General features: G+C 39.2%; 1 protein-coding gene across 3 annotated transcripts in view; it reads right to left on the bottom strand.

Moving 5' to 3' along the window:
- adamts16 (ADAM metallopeptidase with thrombospondin type 1 motif, 16) overlaps positions 1–13,027 on the bottom strand; it is a 52,393-nt gene that overhangs the window by 5,563 nt on the left and 33,803 nt on the right. For all 3 annotated transcript variants that reach the window (XM_082551186.1, XM_082551185.1, XM_082551187.1), the window contains exons 16-19: positions 12,578–12,822; positions 12,338–12,479; positions 11,113–11,239; positions 32–236 (exon numbers count right to left, since the gene is read on the bottom strand). In XM_082551186.1, coding sequence (XP_082407312.1) covers positions 32–236; positions 11,113–11,239; positions 12,338–12,479; positions 12,578–12,822 — 719 coding nt within the window. The remainder of the gene's footprint in view (positions 1–31; positions 237–11,112; positions 11,240–12,337; positions 12,480–12,577; positions 12,823–13,027) is intronic.

The raw sequence follows: 13,027 nt of genomic DNA, 5'->3' as shown, positions 1-13,027 counted from the left end.
AACAAACAGCATTAAAGTTTCACACTCTCACCTGCGACCACGACCCAGTTGTCCAAACCGGTGGACAGCTGTGTGTGTTGCAGGTCTGCTTCCTGACCGGGGACGGCTGGGCACAACGAGAGTCAGCCAGGGTGTCCACGTCAGTCTGGCTGGTTCTCTGGACACACTGGACCTGCCGAGTCTGCTCCCCTCCTCCACAGCTTCGGCTGCACACCCCCCACTCTCCTACAGACCAGCTGGGACAACACAACGCAAACCCATAGAGTCAATACGCACAGTTTCTCGATCAGTTAGACAAGTGTACAGGAATTAATGATAATTATTGTTATTGTGGTATTGTTATTGTGATAATCACTGGTGTATTATGGAATCCATCTATGTTACCAGTATACAATCTGCGTGTTTGCCAGCAAAAAAGCAGTTGGGCAAAAAAACACAAGAACAGGCTCAGGAACAGGAACAGATTTACCCTTGAGTGGTGATTTCCACCACCCTAATTTCCACCATAGTCCACACTAGAGTGTAAACACGGCACAGAAATATTCACGTGAGGACATTTTAATTAGCTAACGATACTGAAACTGGCTAAATTGTGTATAATGCTGCTGTTTTCCTGCTCTGTCAGTGCTAAGTGTATTTTTATCTTTAATAACTTACCATTTTTTTTTATTATTTTATTTTTAAAATAATTTTTAGCTTAAGAGAAAGCCACACAGAATTTCACTGTGCTATGTATAATGACAATAAAGATCATCCATTCATATAATAGCGTCTGCAGAAGATTGTCGAATCTAAGACATTGCAGACATGCAATGTTTCAAAATAAATCTAAACTAAATTTAAACTAAATCTGATATAAATTTTATATTGTGCACGTCATTATGGTTAATATGGCTTATTTGTCAATATTCTAAATATCATGTACAACCAGAACGGCTGGGGGCTTTAAGCTGTAAGTTAAACCTCTGCAATATTTTAACCCCCCTCGCCTGGCTAAGCTGAATCATGACTAAAACTAAACATCACCACCTATTTCTTTTGTACATAACACAGTTCAGTTTATACTATTTTAGTGCATTTTTCTTCCAAGACTGCGCCTCAGTAAAATGTGTTAAGTTGCCTAATCCTCAAGCCTTCGCACTTTCTTAAAGTTTTGTTGCATCGCTTCCAAATGACCCCAAACTAAGGGCACAGGCAGCTCAATCGCTCAACACACACTCTGTTATCCTTTCTCTAACTTCGCCCCAGTATACCCACCCAGCCTCCTACGATTTACCCCAAACAACCCAAAACATTGCTGTCAGCACACTGAGCTGTGTATATTAACAGTCTAAACTTTATTTGCAGTAATTTGGTGCATCACTTGCTTGGAATGCTGCAGAAGGTCAGTGAGAAAAGCTCCAAAGGGCATCATATGTGCACTATCAAATGTAAATAAAGGCAGAAGTAGAAAATCTATCTGGTGTTTTGACATGTCATGAGGAAGATACACACTGCGGTAATAGCAAATGGTGGTTCAGGGGGAGCGAAAGCGGCATGTAGAGATGAAAGTTTCAATTCGCTTGTTTATTTTACAAAACCGACCAAGTAATCAACACATATATGTAATACATTTAACATGTTGACATAATATTTATTAACCTTTGGCAAAGAAATGTGAGCTGAACTTTGATGGCGTCATTAAACACATAAATAAATGCAAGCGGAACGCCAACCGAAGCCTAAGTGCAACACACCCTTCAAGAGCAGGGACTTTTTTGGGGTTTGTTTCATTTTTATTTTTAGTTTCACAAGGTACAAAATTCAGAATATTGTATTTTTTATAAATATATTTCCATAAATACTTCAATTCCTAATATGCACAAGATTCCTATGTCACAGCATGCTAATTTGTAGTATAGTAGCTGATGTCACTCATTTAACATTTAAGAAAAGTTATGATGACATAAAATCACTTATTATGACATATTATCTTGGCTCTCTTACCCCTTCTTAGATATCCCTTCCTGCACAGGAAAGTAAAATATAGCCATCTGGCATACAGTTGGCAAAATATTTGAATGTATATATATGATAAAGTGCAAATTAAAACTTTATTTCATACTCCAGGGTATTTACTTTTACCATGTAAATATCAACACAATCACTTCACAGGAACGGCCATCGAAATAATATACTGTTTAATGCTGGATCAAGTTATAGAACACCTTGTGATCTTTGCCTCGGCTGGTATGAGTAACTGTGGTTGAAGGATGAGTAAGCATCATGCTCCCTGGACAGAAGCACAAGAGCTCAGGTGTCCTGTGGTGTGTCAGATAGCCTTTGAGGTCTAAATGACGCTGTCTAAATACACACTAGTGCATTAAATAACCTCTGACCAGTGTTTATAGCTTTGCCACTGTGCGTGTCTGCTTGGACTTTTACATGTATATATCACTGTGTGGGTTTTTTTTTTCAGTGTACACCAGCAGTGTGAGACAGAGTGATATCATGCTCTAAATGTGAGTGGGCATCGGAAACCTTTTTCCATGATGTAATGCTTGTTCGGTCCAAATCACTGGTTGCAGACACAGCAAAATTAAATAACTGCACGGCCTTAGAATAGGATGACATGTAGAGATAGACTGGTGACCACAGCCTGCTGGTCTACACTTGCATCCAAGTTGTGCGTGTTTCGGTCGGTCCAGCATGTGTTCTGCTTCAGATTCAGTTCATGCATGGCGAGGGCCCACAAACTGTAAAAGACTCATGCACTTTGATAACTTGAATAAAAGAAGCACACGCACATTTACAATTTTTAACAAAAATGCTTAATACTAGACTGGATATTTGACAAAAGTATAACTGAAACTAGTTTAGCTTGAATAAAGCATGAAACAGAACTTTGATATAGTACAACACATTAATCAGGCAACTATATCCTATACATGTTATGGATGTTTAACAGGAAATCTGAGCATTGTATGGACGGCAATGGCATAAGAAGGTCTATGGAGGATGTAAATGCACAGGAATGCAGAGCAGGTTACACCGTAACCAACAGGAAAAATACTGTAAAGCCTATCTAATCTTATTAAGTTGAAAATATTTTGCAGCCACAAGAGAGCTCTCATTTTTAGAGTCCTTATTGTTATCTGAAGTCGTTTATACATCAAGAAATGTTGGGTTTTGCTCAGAACACTGAAAATCTGTCAGATGTTGCTGTATGTGTCTTACCAACACATGGTTCCCATGCACACACATATAAACACGCATACACATGCAGACCAGAAGCTCCAGCTTTAGATAATGAACGAGATAATCCTAAGAGACGGGTGTAAACTGTTGTGAGATTACTTTACAGCCTTTATTATCACTGCTTCCTCAGCTCAGTGTACACAGGCAGGTCCATTAGTGGCTAAACAGTACAAAGCAAGCAAAGGAGAAATAGATTATGTCAGAGGAGCATGCACATCTACCACGAGTGAGTAAAGAAGTGCGAGAGAGAGAGGGCAAATGTGAATCTGAACATATTTATAAACGACTTTTAAAAGATACAGACGGCAGAGAGACAGAGGAGCAGACAGACAGCGTGGAGAGTGGTTGTCATGCAGTCACAGTCTCACAAATCCCCGTTGAGAGATTGGAAGTGCTGTGGCCTGAGCACAACTTTGACTGAATGACAGCTATCCTTGGCTGACTGCTTGGTTGTACCAGAGTGGGGTTATTTTTTTTTTTTTGGTGTGTATGTGTGGGCGATTGCTCGGATAGGATGGGAAAGGTGATGGAGAAAGGGAAAAAAGGTATCCATATTAACGTATCCAACCTATTAGATTTACGGTTATGGCCAAGCCTGAAGAAACATAAGTGATGGACACTGCAGACAGCGTCTTAAAGCAGTCTTTGTATGTGGATGCATTAGAAGTGGAAGAGAGGTCTCAAAAGGGATTTATTTCCCCCTCTTTCCAGAAACATCTAGTTTCGTGATGCCATTATGACCTATTTACCAAGAGAAATATAATTAGATTTTCCACTTTAAGTATGGTATAGAAACATAATACCCTACCTGGATTTCCATCATGTCTATACAGTTATCAGAAATACTTCATTTCAGTTGTGTTATTTCTGTGCAAAGGGAATACAGGAAATCATTGGGGAACGTAATTTAGACCACTCAGTGATTATTGTATCAATATAAACTAGAAATAAATGAATTAGTCAAGCTTGGCATAACATTGTTATAGCAAATATTCCATATATTCATCAATTTCTACAGTCCCCAAAGTTTTACATAGATTGTTGCCATTTCACAGTGGATTCCACATATGTTGTGCTTTGGGTTGTAAATTGATTGTATATTTATCAAACCAACACGTCCACTTTGATTGAAATTTTTGTATTGAAAAAGAGGCATGTTTCTTTTTAGCACGTTTGTTATTGGTTTCAGTTGTGTGTACTAAATATAAACCTAACAAATTAATGTTGAAGTACTTTTTGTTTCCTTTTTCCTTTAAAAAAAACTGCTTAAAGTACTGTTTGAAAGCTTGCTGTAGTGTTGTGTGTCTGCATTCTGATATACAATGAGCTCGCAGACACAGCGGGATGCATTTGGAAAGGTGACCCAGAACAACTTGCAAGGTCTTATGTTTAAGCTACTTCACAAAAAGGAGTCGTTTCCATGACTGATAGTGTTCCTTTGTGTGTTTCTGTGCAGGTATCATTTTTGACAATGTGTGATCATTGTTATGCTGAAAAATGAAGCTGTTGCCAACGAGACGCTTTCCAGATGGTATCGCATGCTGATACCTATCATTTTCACATCCAAATTTCAAAGTTTGGATTAATACTCTGCAAGACATGTTGCCACTGATTTTCAGTCCAGTTCTTGTGTAATTTGGCATATCTCAGCCTTTTCTCCCTGTTTCCCTTCCCTAAAAATGGCTTCTTGACAGCCATCCCTCCACTGAGACCATTTCTTATGAGGGTTCAGTAAACAGCAATGGATCATCTGAAGCGCAAGATGCATCGCTCTTTTCTTTGATGGATTTTTCCCCCCCGTTTCTTAAAGACATAACTTTGAGATGCTGTTCATCTGGTGTAGATGCTTTTTAGACCTGATACTTCCTTCTTTTGTCCTCTACTTGTCCAGTTTCCTCAGATTTTATGAGGACACACTGCTCACCATGCTGAGATATGCCAGTTGTTGGCTGATTGCTCTTTGGGAATCGCCTTGTTGGTGCAAGAACTACCTTATTCCTGTCAATCTGTGTTATCTTTGACATTTTCTAATAGAATCAACTAAATGATTATGTGTTTTTGTGACAGGCTGCTACTAACCAAGTATCTAAAGATACAATTTAAAATTGTTCTTTGCTATGTTGTCTGTTATGTGTAGATACAACACCACTTTATCCTTTGAGTTAGGGGCCTTTTTTATGCTTGAGTCGTTCACAGGTCAGTGTTAAGTGGCTTGAGGCCTGCAAGAAAAATAAGTGAAAAAGCAGCTAAAAAAATGTGAAAGACCAACAAAAAGCAAGGAGAACTATGGCTCAAGACTACTTTAAAAAATTACAACAATGTTTGGCTCCTTGGAAGAATAATCAAAAGAAATGATTGGTGGCACATGGCTTTCAGATACTAGTGTCGGTGCTAAACAATGACAAATCTAAGAGATGAAGGATGTTGAAGGCTCTGGCAGACAGCAATGAGGTGACAAGATCAAAGAGTCAAAGCCGTGTAGCATAGGAAAGTGGCTTTAGACATTACTATGGTCCCACGTGGATTCAAACCCTCCACGAACAGTAAAGCCATGAATGCACTTCACAGACCTTTCTTTCCGAGCAGACATGAGCTGGAGCTGAGGAACATTAATAATGGCTTCAACCTACTATGTAATGCAATTCAATGCAGCATTAAAAATGTTATTGGTTCCACCTAACTGAGAGGTCATCGTGTCTGTTGTCAGCTAGGCCTGTTCAATGCATATGAAGTGAATCATTTATAAACAGCGCAAAAGCATAAAGACAGTTTTGGTACCGCCATCTGTGTTGCATTTAAATTGTCAAGCATGTCACAGTTTTAAGATTTTGACTGCTTTCACACAACAACGAATAAACCATCCCCACGAAAATGTGGCTCTCCCTCTTTAATGGAGGCCGTAAGATGTGGTTAAATGCTTTAAAGACTAACCAAGCTTGACCTCGTTGAGACTGTTTTTCTTACCATGCTGAGCTTAAAATGCACATAATTAAATAACAAAAACACATTTGTCAGGCATTAAAAAAATACTCGGTAACAGTAATGACAGAAAACTCCAGGTGGAGTACAGAGGTGGCCCTCCTATCTTAAATTTTGGTAAACCTTTATTTAAAACGCCCCGCGTGTCTATGAGTAAAGACATTTTTTATCCTGGCTGGGAATCGTCTGCACAGCTGGCAGCGGTGTGCTGTCATCATAGCACCATTTTTTCCCCTGAATAGTGAAAACAAAGTAAAAATGACTAAATAAAATACAGCACATTACTACACATGATGATACAATAAACCACAAAGATACTAAAAAAGGCTGAAATAACAAAGCTCTGGGGGGACATGTGTTCCTTTTCTGAAGACTTATACATATTGTCAGCGCCATCACTGCTTTATGGGAGTGAATACGAGACAGTTTTGTGGTCATCTTGTAGCATTTTCCCAGGTTACCTGTTCCAAAATGGAGACAAATACAAGCTGAGCGAGAGGAAAATATTCAGGCAATGACAGAGCTATGCAGAGGAAAAATCCCCTTTTGAACAGCTGCTGGTTACTATAAAACACGAGATAAACGCTAACATAATTGGGATTCCATGATTTCAGAGTGGATTACATAATATCGATGCGCTGTTTAATACTGTATCCACATTTTCTTCTGCCTTGATAATTTTTTAAGCATACTTGGTAAACGCCCGTGAAAATGCAGAATGAGAGTGATGACTTCACAAGCAAGACGGGTTCCAGTGAAAAGCACTGAGAAGACGGGAGATGGGGCTAGTAGAAAGAATATGAGCTAACAGACTGCTGCAGTTTAAGACTGCTGGCGGCTCTGATTTTGAGGTGGGGTTGGAGTAGGGACACTGAAATTTGTCTTAATGAGAGGGTGAGAAAGTGTGGGTGGAAAAGAGCTTCAGAAGTAACTGAAGTCACCACCTTCTGCTGCCCTGCCATGTCTTCTGTGCAAGCAAGCCAGGCAGCAGCTGATGGCCACTCATTCTGCTTTTGGCAAAAACAACAACAGCATCATGCAGCATGATTGCATGCAAGATGTTGCTGTATATGTTGCATCACATTTTAGGCACACAAGCGCAGACACACCGCCCCTTGAGAAACACATTGCAGGCAATGCATTAGCGGCAGCACCACGACAATTTTGTTGACTTTGCTTTTAAAACTTTCTATGAAATGTATTAACTTTGAGGCTCCTGTCACATTATATTACATTTCATAGAAATACTAAATATTATTACAGAAAGCAAGCATGACTGCAACAAGGCCTTATTGTGCCCAACTGACCTTCTAGTTCTTCTAGTTCAAGAACTTTATGGAGAGTTCTCGTAAGGTTTTTTTTGATGGTTTGGTTTGGCTACTGCATGACATTTTTATAAATGTGGCGGACAAAGTCACAATTGCACATACAACAAGAGAATTTTGCTGCACGTGCACATGCAACCCTGACCAAGATGAGGTCAGTGTCCCAGCTAAATCCCTCTCTGCTCATGAATCAATGCACAGCTTGTCAGCAGCGTCCCCTTCGTTTGCAAGAACTTGGCTGATATTTCAAGAGCTAAGAGTGTTCATGGAAATGCTCACAATAGGGGCACAGAGAAATGGATGCCTCAGCAAAAGCCTAACAAAGCCTCTAGGTAAATTCTTTCGGTATTGATTTTAAGACAGACATGCTTTTATCTCTGCTAGCTAAAATGATCTTTTCATTCACAAAACGTTTGAGTGCCAGTTTTCAGTTTGCATGATACAGTGTAACAAAGTTCAGCATTCTGCCTTAATAGAAACAACATTTAGGCACGGAAAGCCTGTCTGCTTTTAATCGAAAATAAAGTTTTTACAATCTAATTTATTTATTTTTTGCAGACCTCATTAAAGTCTGACAATGCTTTTCACAATGAGCACTGGAAATAATATAATCAGTTGGTCCCTGCAGTTTTAGTGACATTTGGTGATATTTAGTGATATTTAAATGCTTTGCCCCACCCTGTATGTAAATATCCAGTCTTAAAAAACATATCTATATATTCGAAACCATTTTAAACCATCAACGCAATCGCAAATTCTCCTGTTATTTGAAACCACTGCTGTCCTAAGAATGCCTTACACTCACACATCTTCTGGCCAGGACTTTACACAACATGACACTGACCAGAGCAGTGCAGACAAGGGAGGGACATTTCCCCTGTGTGTGTTCATATATATCTTGCCTGTCAACGGGTGAACCACTTCCGATGATGTCCACAGCATCAGGCCATGTTGACTGATCTTTGTTCCTCTTTGTTGGCTCTTAGCATCAGGGATACAGACAGTGACCAAACCACCTAAACGTAGCCAAGATCCTACAGAACTACACCCTAAAACCACAAAATCAGGAGTGGGTCTCACTCCCACTTTCCCTCAATATGTTTGTGCCACTCAAGGTGACCCCGCTGACATTTTACAACAACTGGGAAAGCCTGCTTAACCACAGCAATCTGGAAGTGCATCTCAGCTTATGATAACATTTCCTACTTCCCAATTAGTCTTGGGCCAGCATCCTGGTATAGCCTTGTGGGAAAAATATGCTCTGATCAGCAGAGTTTGGAAGTGAACCAGCATGTCCCACCAAAGAAACTGGCAGTGCATTTTGCATACCCCAATGCGCTGGACATCTAAAAGAAAAAAAGTTCTAGGTAGATCCTGATATGGCCAAAGAGCTTAGGTCCCAAAGTGATGATCCATGTGAATAGGTTTACAAGTTCTTGGCCTGCTGCATTAAACAAACACAGAAGCTAACCATTCCTGACAGTTGGTGGGGTTTTCATGCTGAACTGGATAAAGACATGAACAGAATATCCAGTGGAACTTCTCCTTCTTCCCTGTGTCTCACACGCATGTTCTGGCCAAAATGTAAGTTATTTTTCATTTTGAAGTGAGGATAATGTCATCATCACAAAGCAGGTGCTTTAACGGGTTGGAAAAGGGTAAAACATATAGTCAGTCCTGCCTGACACTCTTCATTGGCTTTACTATGAGGAGATAGTGTGGGAACTTTGGAAGAAATTACTCAAGTAATAAACAGCTCTTCTGACAGAAATTGCAGAACAGATGTGTAGGTGTTGCAGACCAGCAACACGTGGCAGTGAGAAAGAGTGAAGGAGAGAGAAGGTGAAAAGGAGAGAAGCTAGGAAGATAGCAGGATGGGAGAGAGTAAGAACACCAGAACAAAGTAGACAGAATACTATTCGCTGCCATGTTTTTACCTTCAATAACTAGATGTGAGTATACTTGGCTGGAGGCCCTAAAGCTGATCCTCTAGCTACCTAAGGTGCAAACATGAATTGCACGCATGTAGAAAATGTTCACCATTTACAACTGAACACATTTTGTCCCGTAGCCAGAAGTAGACGCTGGCCCTTCCAGGATATGTCAACTGAACAACTGAATAATTGACAAAGCCTGAAGTCTTGAAGGGCCAAACATTGTGCTGTTTTCCATCCAAAATATGTATCTGGAAAATATGAGGAAAGGTCTGCACAATTCAAATACCATTTTTAATAATGTCCAGACTGAGAGCCATCTAAAACCAGAGCGCCGATATATTGATGAGGTCATTCACAATTTTTTTTAAAAGTCACAAATTATTTCGTTTGACTTGCATGAGTTGTGATGTTGTAACTACATAAAGTCATCTTAACAACAGAAGTCTGCATATGACCATAGTTTTGTCTCAATCTAATGGTGGTGCCAGATGGAAAGTTAGGAAAATAAGAAAGCGACTGCATTTAAACATGAATGTCTGTAACCCATTTAATGACAATCAGAAGTCACTGGGATTTATTTCCTGGATGCAGTGACTGTCTGTACAGAGTTGCATGGCTACCTGTGATATATGGGTGAACATGAAATCAGAAAGGAGATGAACCAAGCTGATTTCTACGAGATATGAGCTAAAACAGAGAAAAAAAAACGGTCAATCACACTCACACTTATGTCCAATTTAGAATATTTTGCCAGTTAACTTAAAATTTATGCCCCAGTCACACCAGTACAACCACACCCTTCTTGCTGTGACATGACAGTGACGACCAATGGACCATTTAACCGCCCCATCCAGTCGTAACACAGATTTTTTATTTTAGATGAAAACCGAGCATGGCACAGTTTAAAAAGCGGTTTAAGGATATGGTTTTTACAGGGTACAGGGAAAAGGTAGAGATTTGATAGGGTGTTCTTGTCTAATATTTTCATGTGTGTGCGCATGCACGGGTTTGTTGGTATGGGTATATATATATATATATATATATATATATATATATATATATATATATATATATATAATTGTAGGTTGTGTATCCTTGAGGTGTTAATGGGGTTATTGAAAATGTGTATATGTGCGTATGTGTGTATATACGTATGTATGGATAGATAGAAACATATATGTGTATATATTAAAAAAAATTTTTTTTACACATAACATATAATGTAATTGCAAGGAGGTATTTCTGTAGTCTATTGATACTAGATAGTGGAAAAGGGGTGGGATTAAATAAGCTTATGCTTCTTCCTGCTCCTTTTTGAACATGGACGTTATTTGGAGTTGTGGTTGCTCGTTTTCCTTTTGTTTGCTTTGTTCATTTGTCTCTTTTAATTCTATTTTTTTTATACTTTTTCAACATGTTCAAAATAAAGATTCAATCAATCAATCAATCAATCAATCAATCAATCAACGTTGGACCGGTAGACCAACAGATATGCAGTTAGCCAAACGAGAAAAAAAAAACTATACATGTTAGAAAACCTACTCAAATTAATTAACACAATTTATAATACATGATGACTAGTGGGGATGATCAGCAAACATAACAAATACACATGAAAATGCTGAGGGTCTGACCTGGGAGGACACGGTTGGGTGTTGCAGGGCATCAATCCAGTAGCTGGTCTTGATCTGGGATTGCAGTACGACACATTCACCTGCACTTTCAAGTCTTTGTAGCATGCTGACTTGGTGTTCATTTGGCCTGCATAGGGTATAGATCAGTAAACATAGAAATGTTTAAAGAATACAGTTGTCATTTTGCGTCAATCTGCTATTTAACTACTATAAAATCAACAAAACTGCATGATGGGAGATGGAACCACACATTCACCACTTCTACATATGTTATTCAAATAAATGTTTTTGTCTCACATTTTGTTCAAAAAACTTAATTTGATTCAATTAACTTTACTAGTTTATCACCAGATTGTCCTTTCATCTTTAATAAACTTAAACTAATATTCATGTTTGACTGAAGTGGCTTTAGCATCAGTGACTTCTTGCACAATTGCATATTGTGTTGATTAATCTAAGTAAACCTTAAATCAGGTTTTAAGACTACTTTGATTATTATTTTAACTTAGGCAGAGTCAGTCAGTACATCTGAGCTAATATAGGTCACTTAGTCAGTCATACTCTTTAATAAAGCAAAAGACTCTCAACTCATCACAACCTGCAATCAGTATTCATTGAGGTGGAGGTGGCTAGGGGGTACTGCAGCAGACCGGGGTGGACAACTTTAACCTCAAGGGTCAATCAATAGGAATTCTACACTAAGAGCTTTGTTCACAGTGATGACGCTAAGCAAGCGCACATGCACAAATATAGCCATGCCTACACAATGCACCCTTGTTCCTCAACCTCTGGCCACAAATTACCTGCCCAGGGGACAAAGGCCACTGGTCGCAGGCAGGCATGTGTGTGCTTGCAATGTGTGTGTGTGTTTGTAATAGCAAGTCTCCAGCTGAATAAGGAGAGGTCCCACCAGTTTGAACCAAGAGCCTCTAATGTCCCCTCAGTAATGATGGGAACACGCTCGTCTCCATTTAACCTGGAGCTAAAAGACTGATTAAAGGTCAGAGAGGCAAGAACTAAGCTTTAGGCTTAGTCTACTGATCTACAAATTGTCCTCCTCATTTACGGTTTTAGATCAAGATTAGAGGTGATGCGTGCTTTTTCATCAGTGCAACAGATTTTAAATTGCTTCTTAAAAAGTTGCATCTATGAAAAAACAAACATAAATCCAAAAAAATAAAAATTAAAAACAAAGACATTGCATTTTTTAAATGTTTGCTCGTACCTCCAGCACAAGTGGCTGAGCACTGGGAGCGTATGATAGCCCATGTATAATTGTGCTTGATGCGGTTCTTCATCAGTTTCTCATCAGCTTTCTTTAGAGTATATTCCCAATGCACACCAGGATTCCAGCCCTGCAACAGCACCTAAAGGAAAAAAGGTAATAAACAGGCAAGTAAGTCACAAAGAAAAAGGAGAAGGAAAGTAGGTCTTAATCATTTTACTGAGACCAATGACCTACTACCTCTATTACTAGAGTCTCATTGGTGGGACCAGCTGATATGAGACTCTCTGGTCTGTTATATGGTCTTTTGTACTCGAAAATTGCTCCAGCAACGGGGTGTCGGCCAGGCCAGTCCACGGTCCAGTGGCCATTAAGGTAGTAGCGTCTATGTGTGTCCCTGACAGCCAAGTAGGAGGTGGAGGAATTCAGTTCAATCACACGGATGCTCCGAGCTCCAGCTGGGACGGTTATCACTGCATAGTACTCTGAGAAATATTAGAAGATCTTAAATAAGCATTAAAAGTGACATAAAACTCCAGCAAACAAAACAAAATGTTAATAATATGATATTAGGCTACACAGATTTTATGGTGAGGACTGCACCATACAAAGTTTGTGGGACATGAAAACAAATATTAGGTTTTAAAGCATTTCCAATAAAATCGCTAAAAACCAATGAAGTGAATAATT

Source organism: Aulonocara stuartgranti (assembly GCF_965226115.1).
Source record: "Aulonocara stuartgranti genome assembly, chromosome: 11".
Classification (NCBI taxonomy): domain Eukaryota; kingdom Metazoa; phylum Chordata; class Actinopteri; order Cichliformes; family Cichlidae; genus Aulonocara; species Aulonocara stuartgranti.
Note: the sequence above shows the minus strand (reverse complement) of the source record. Positions and strands in the feature narration are given on the sequence as shown.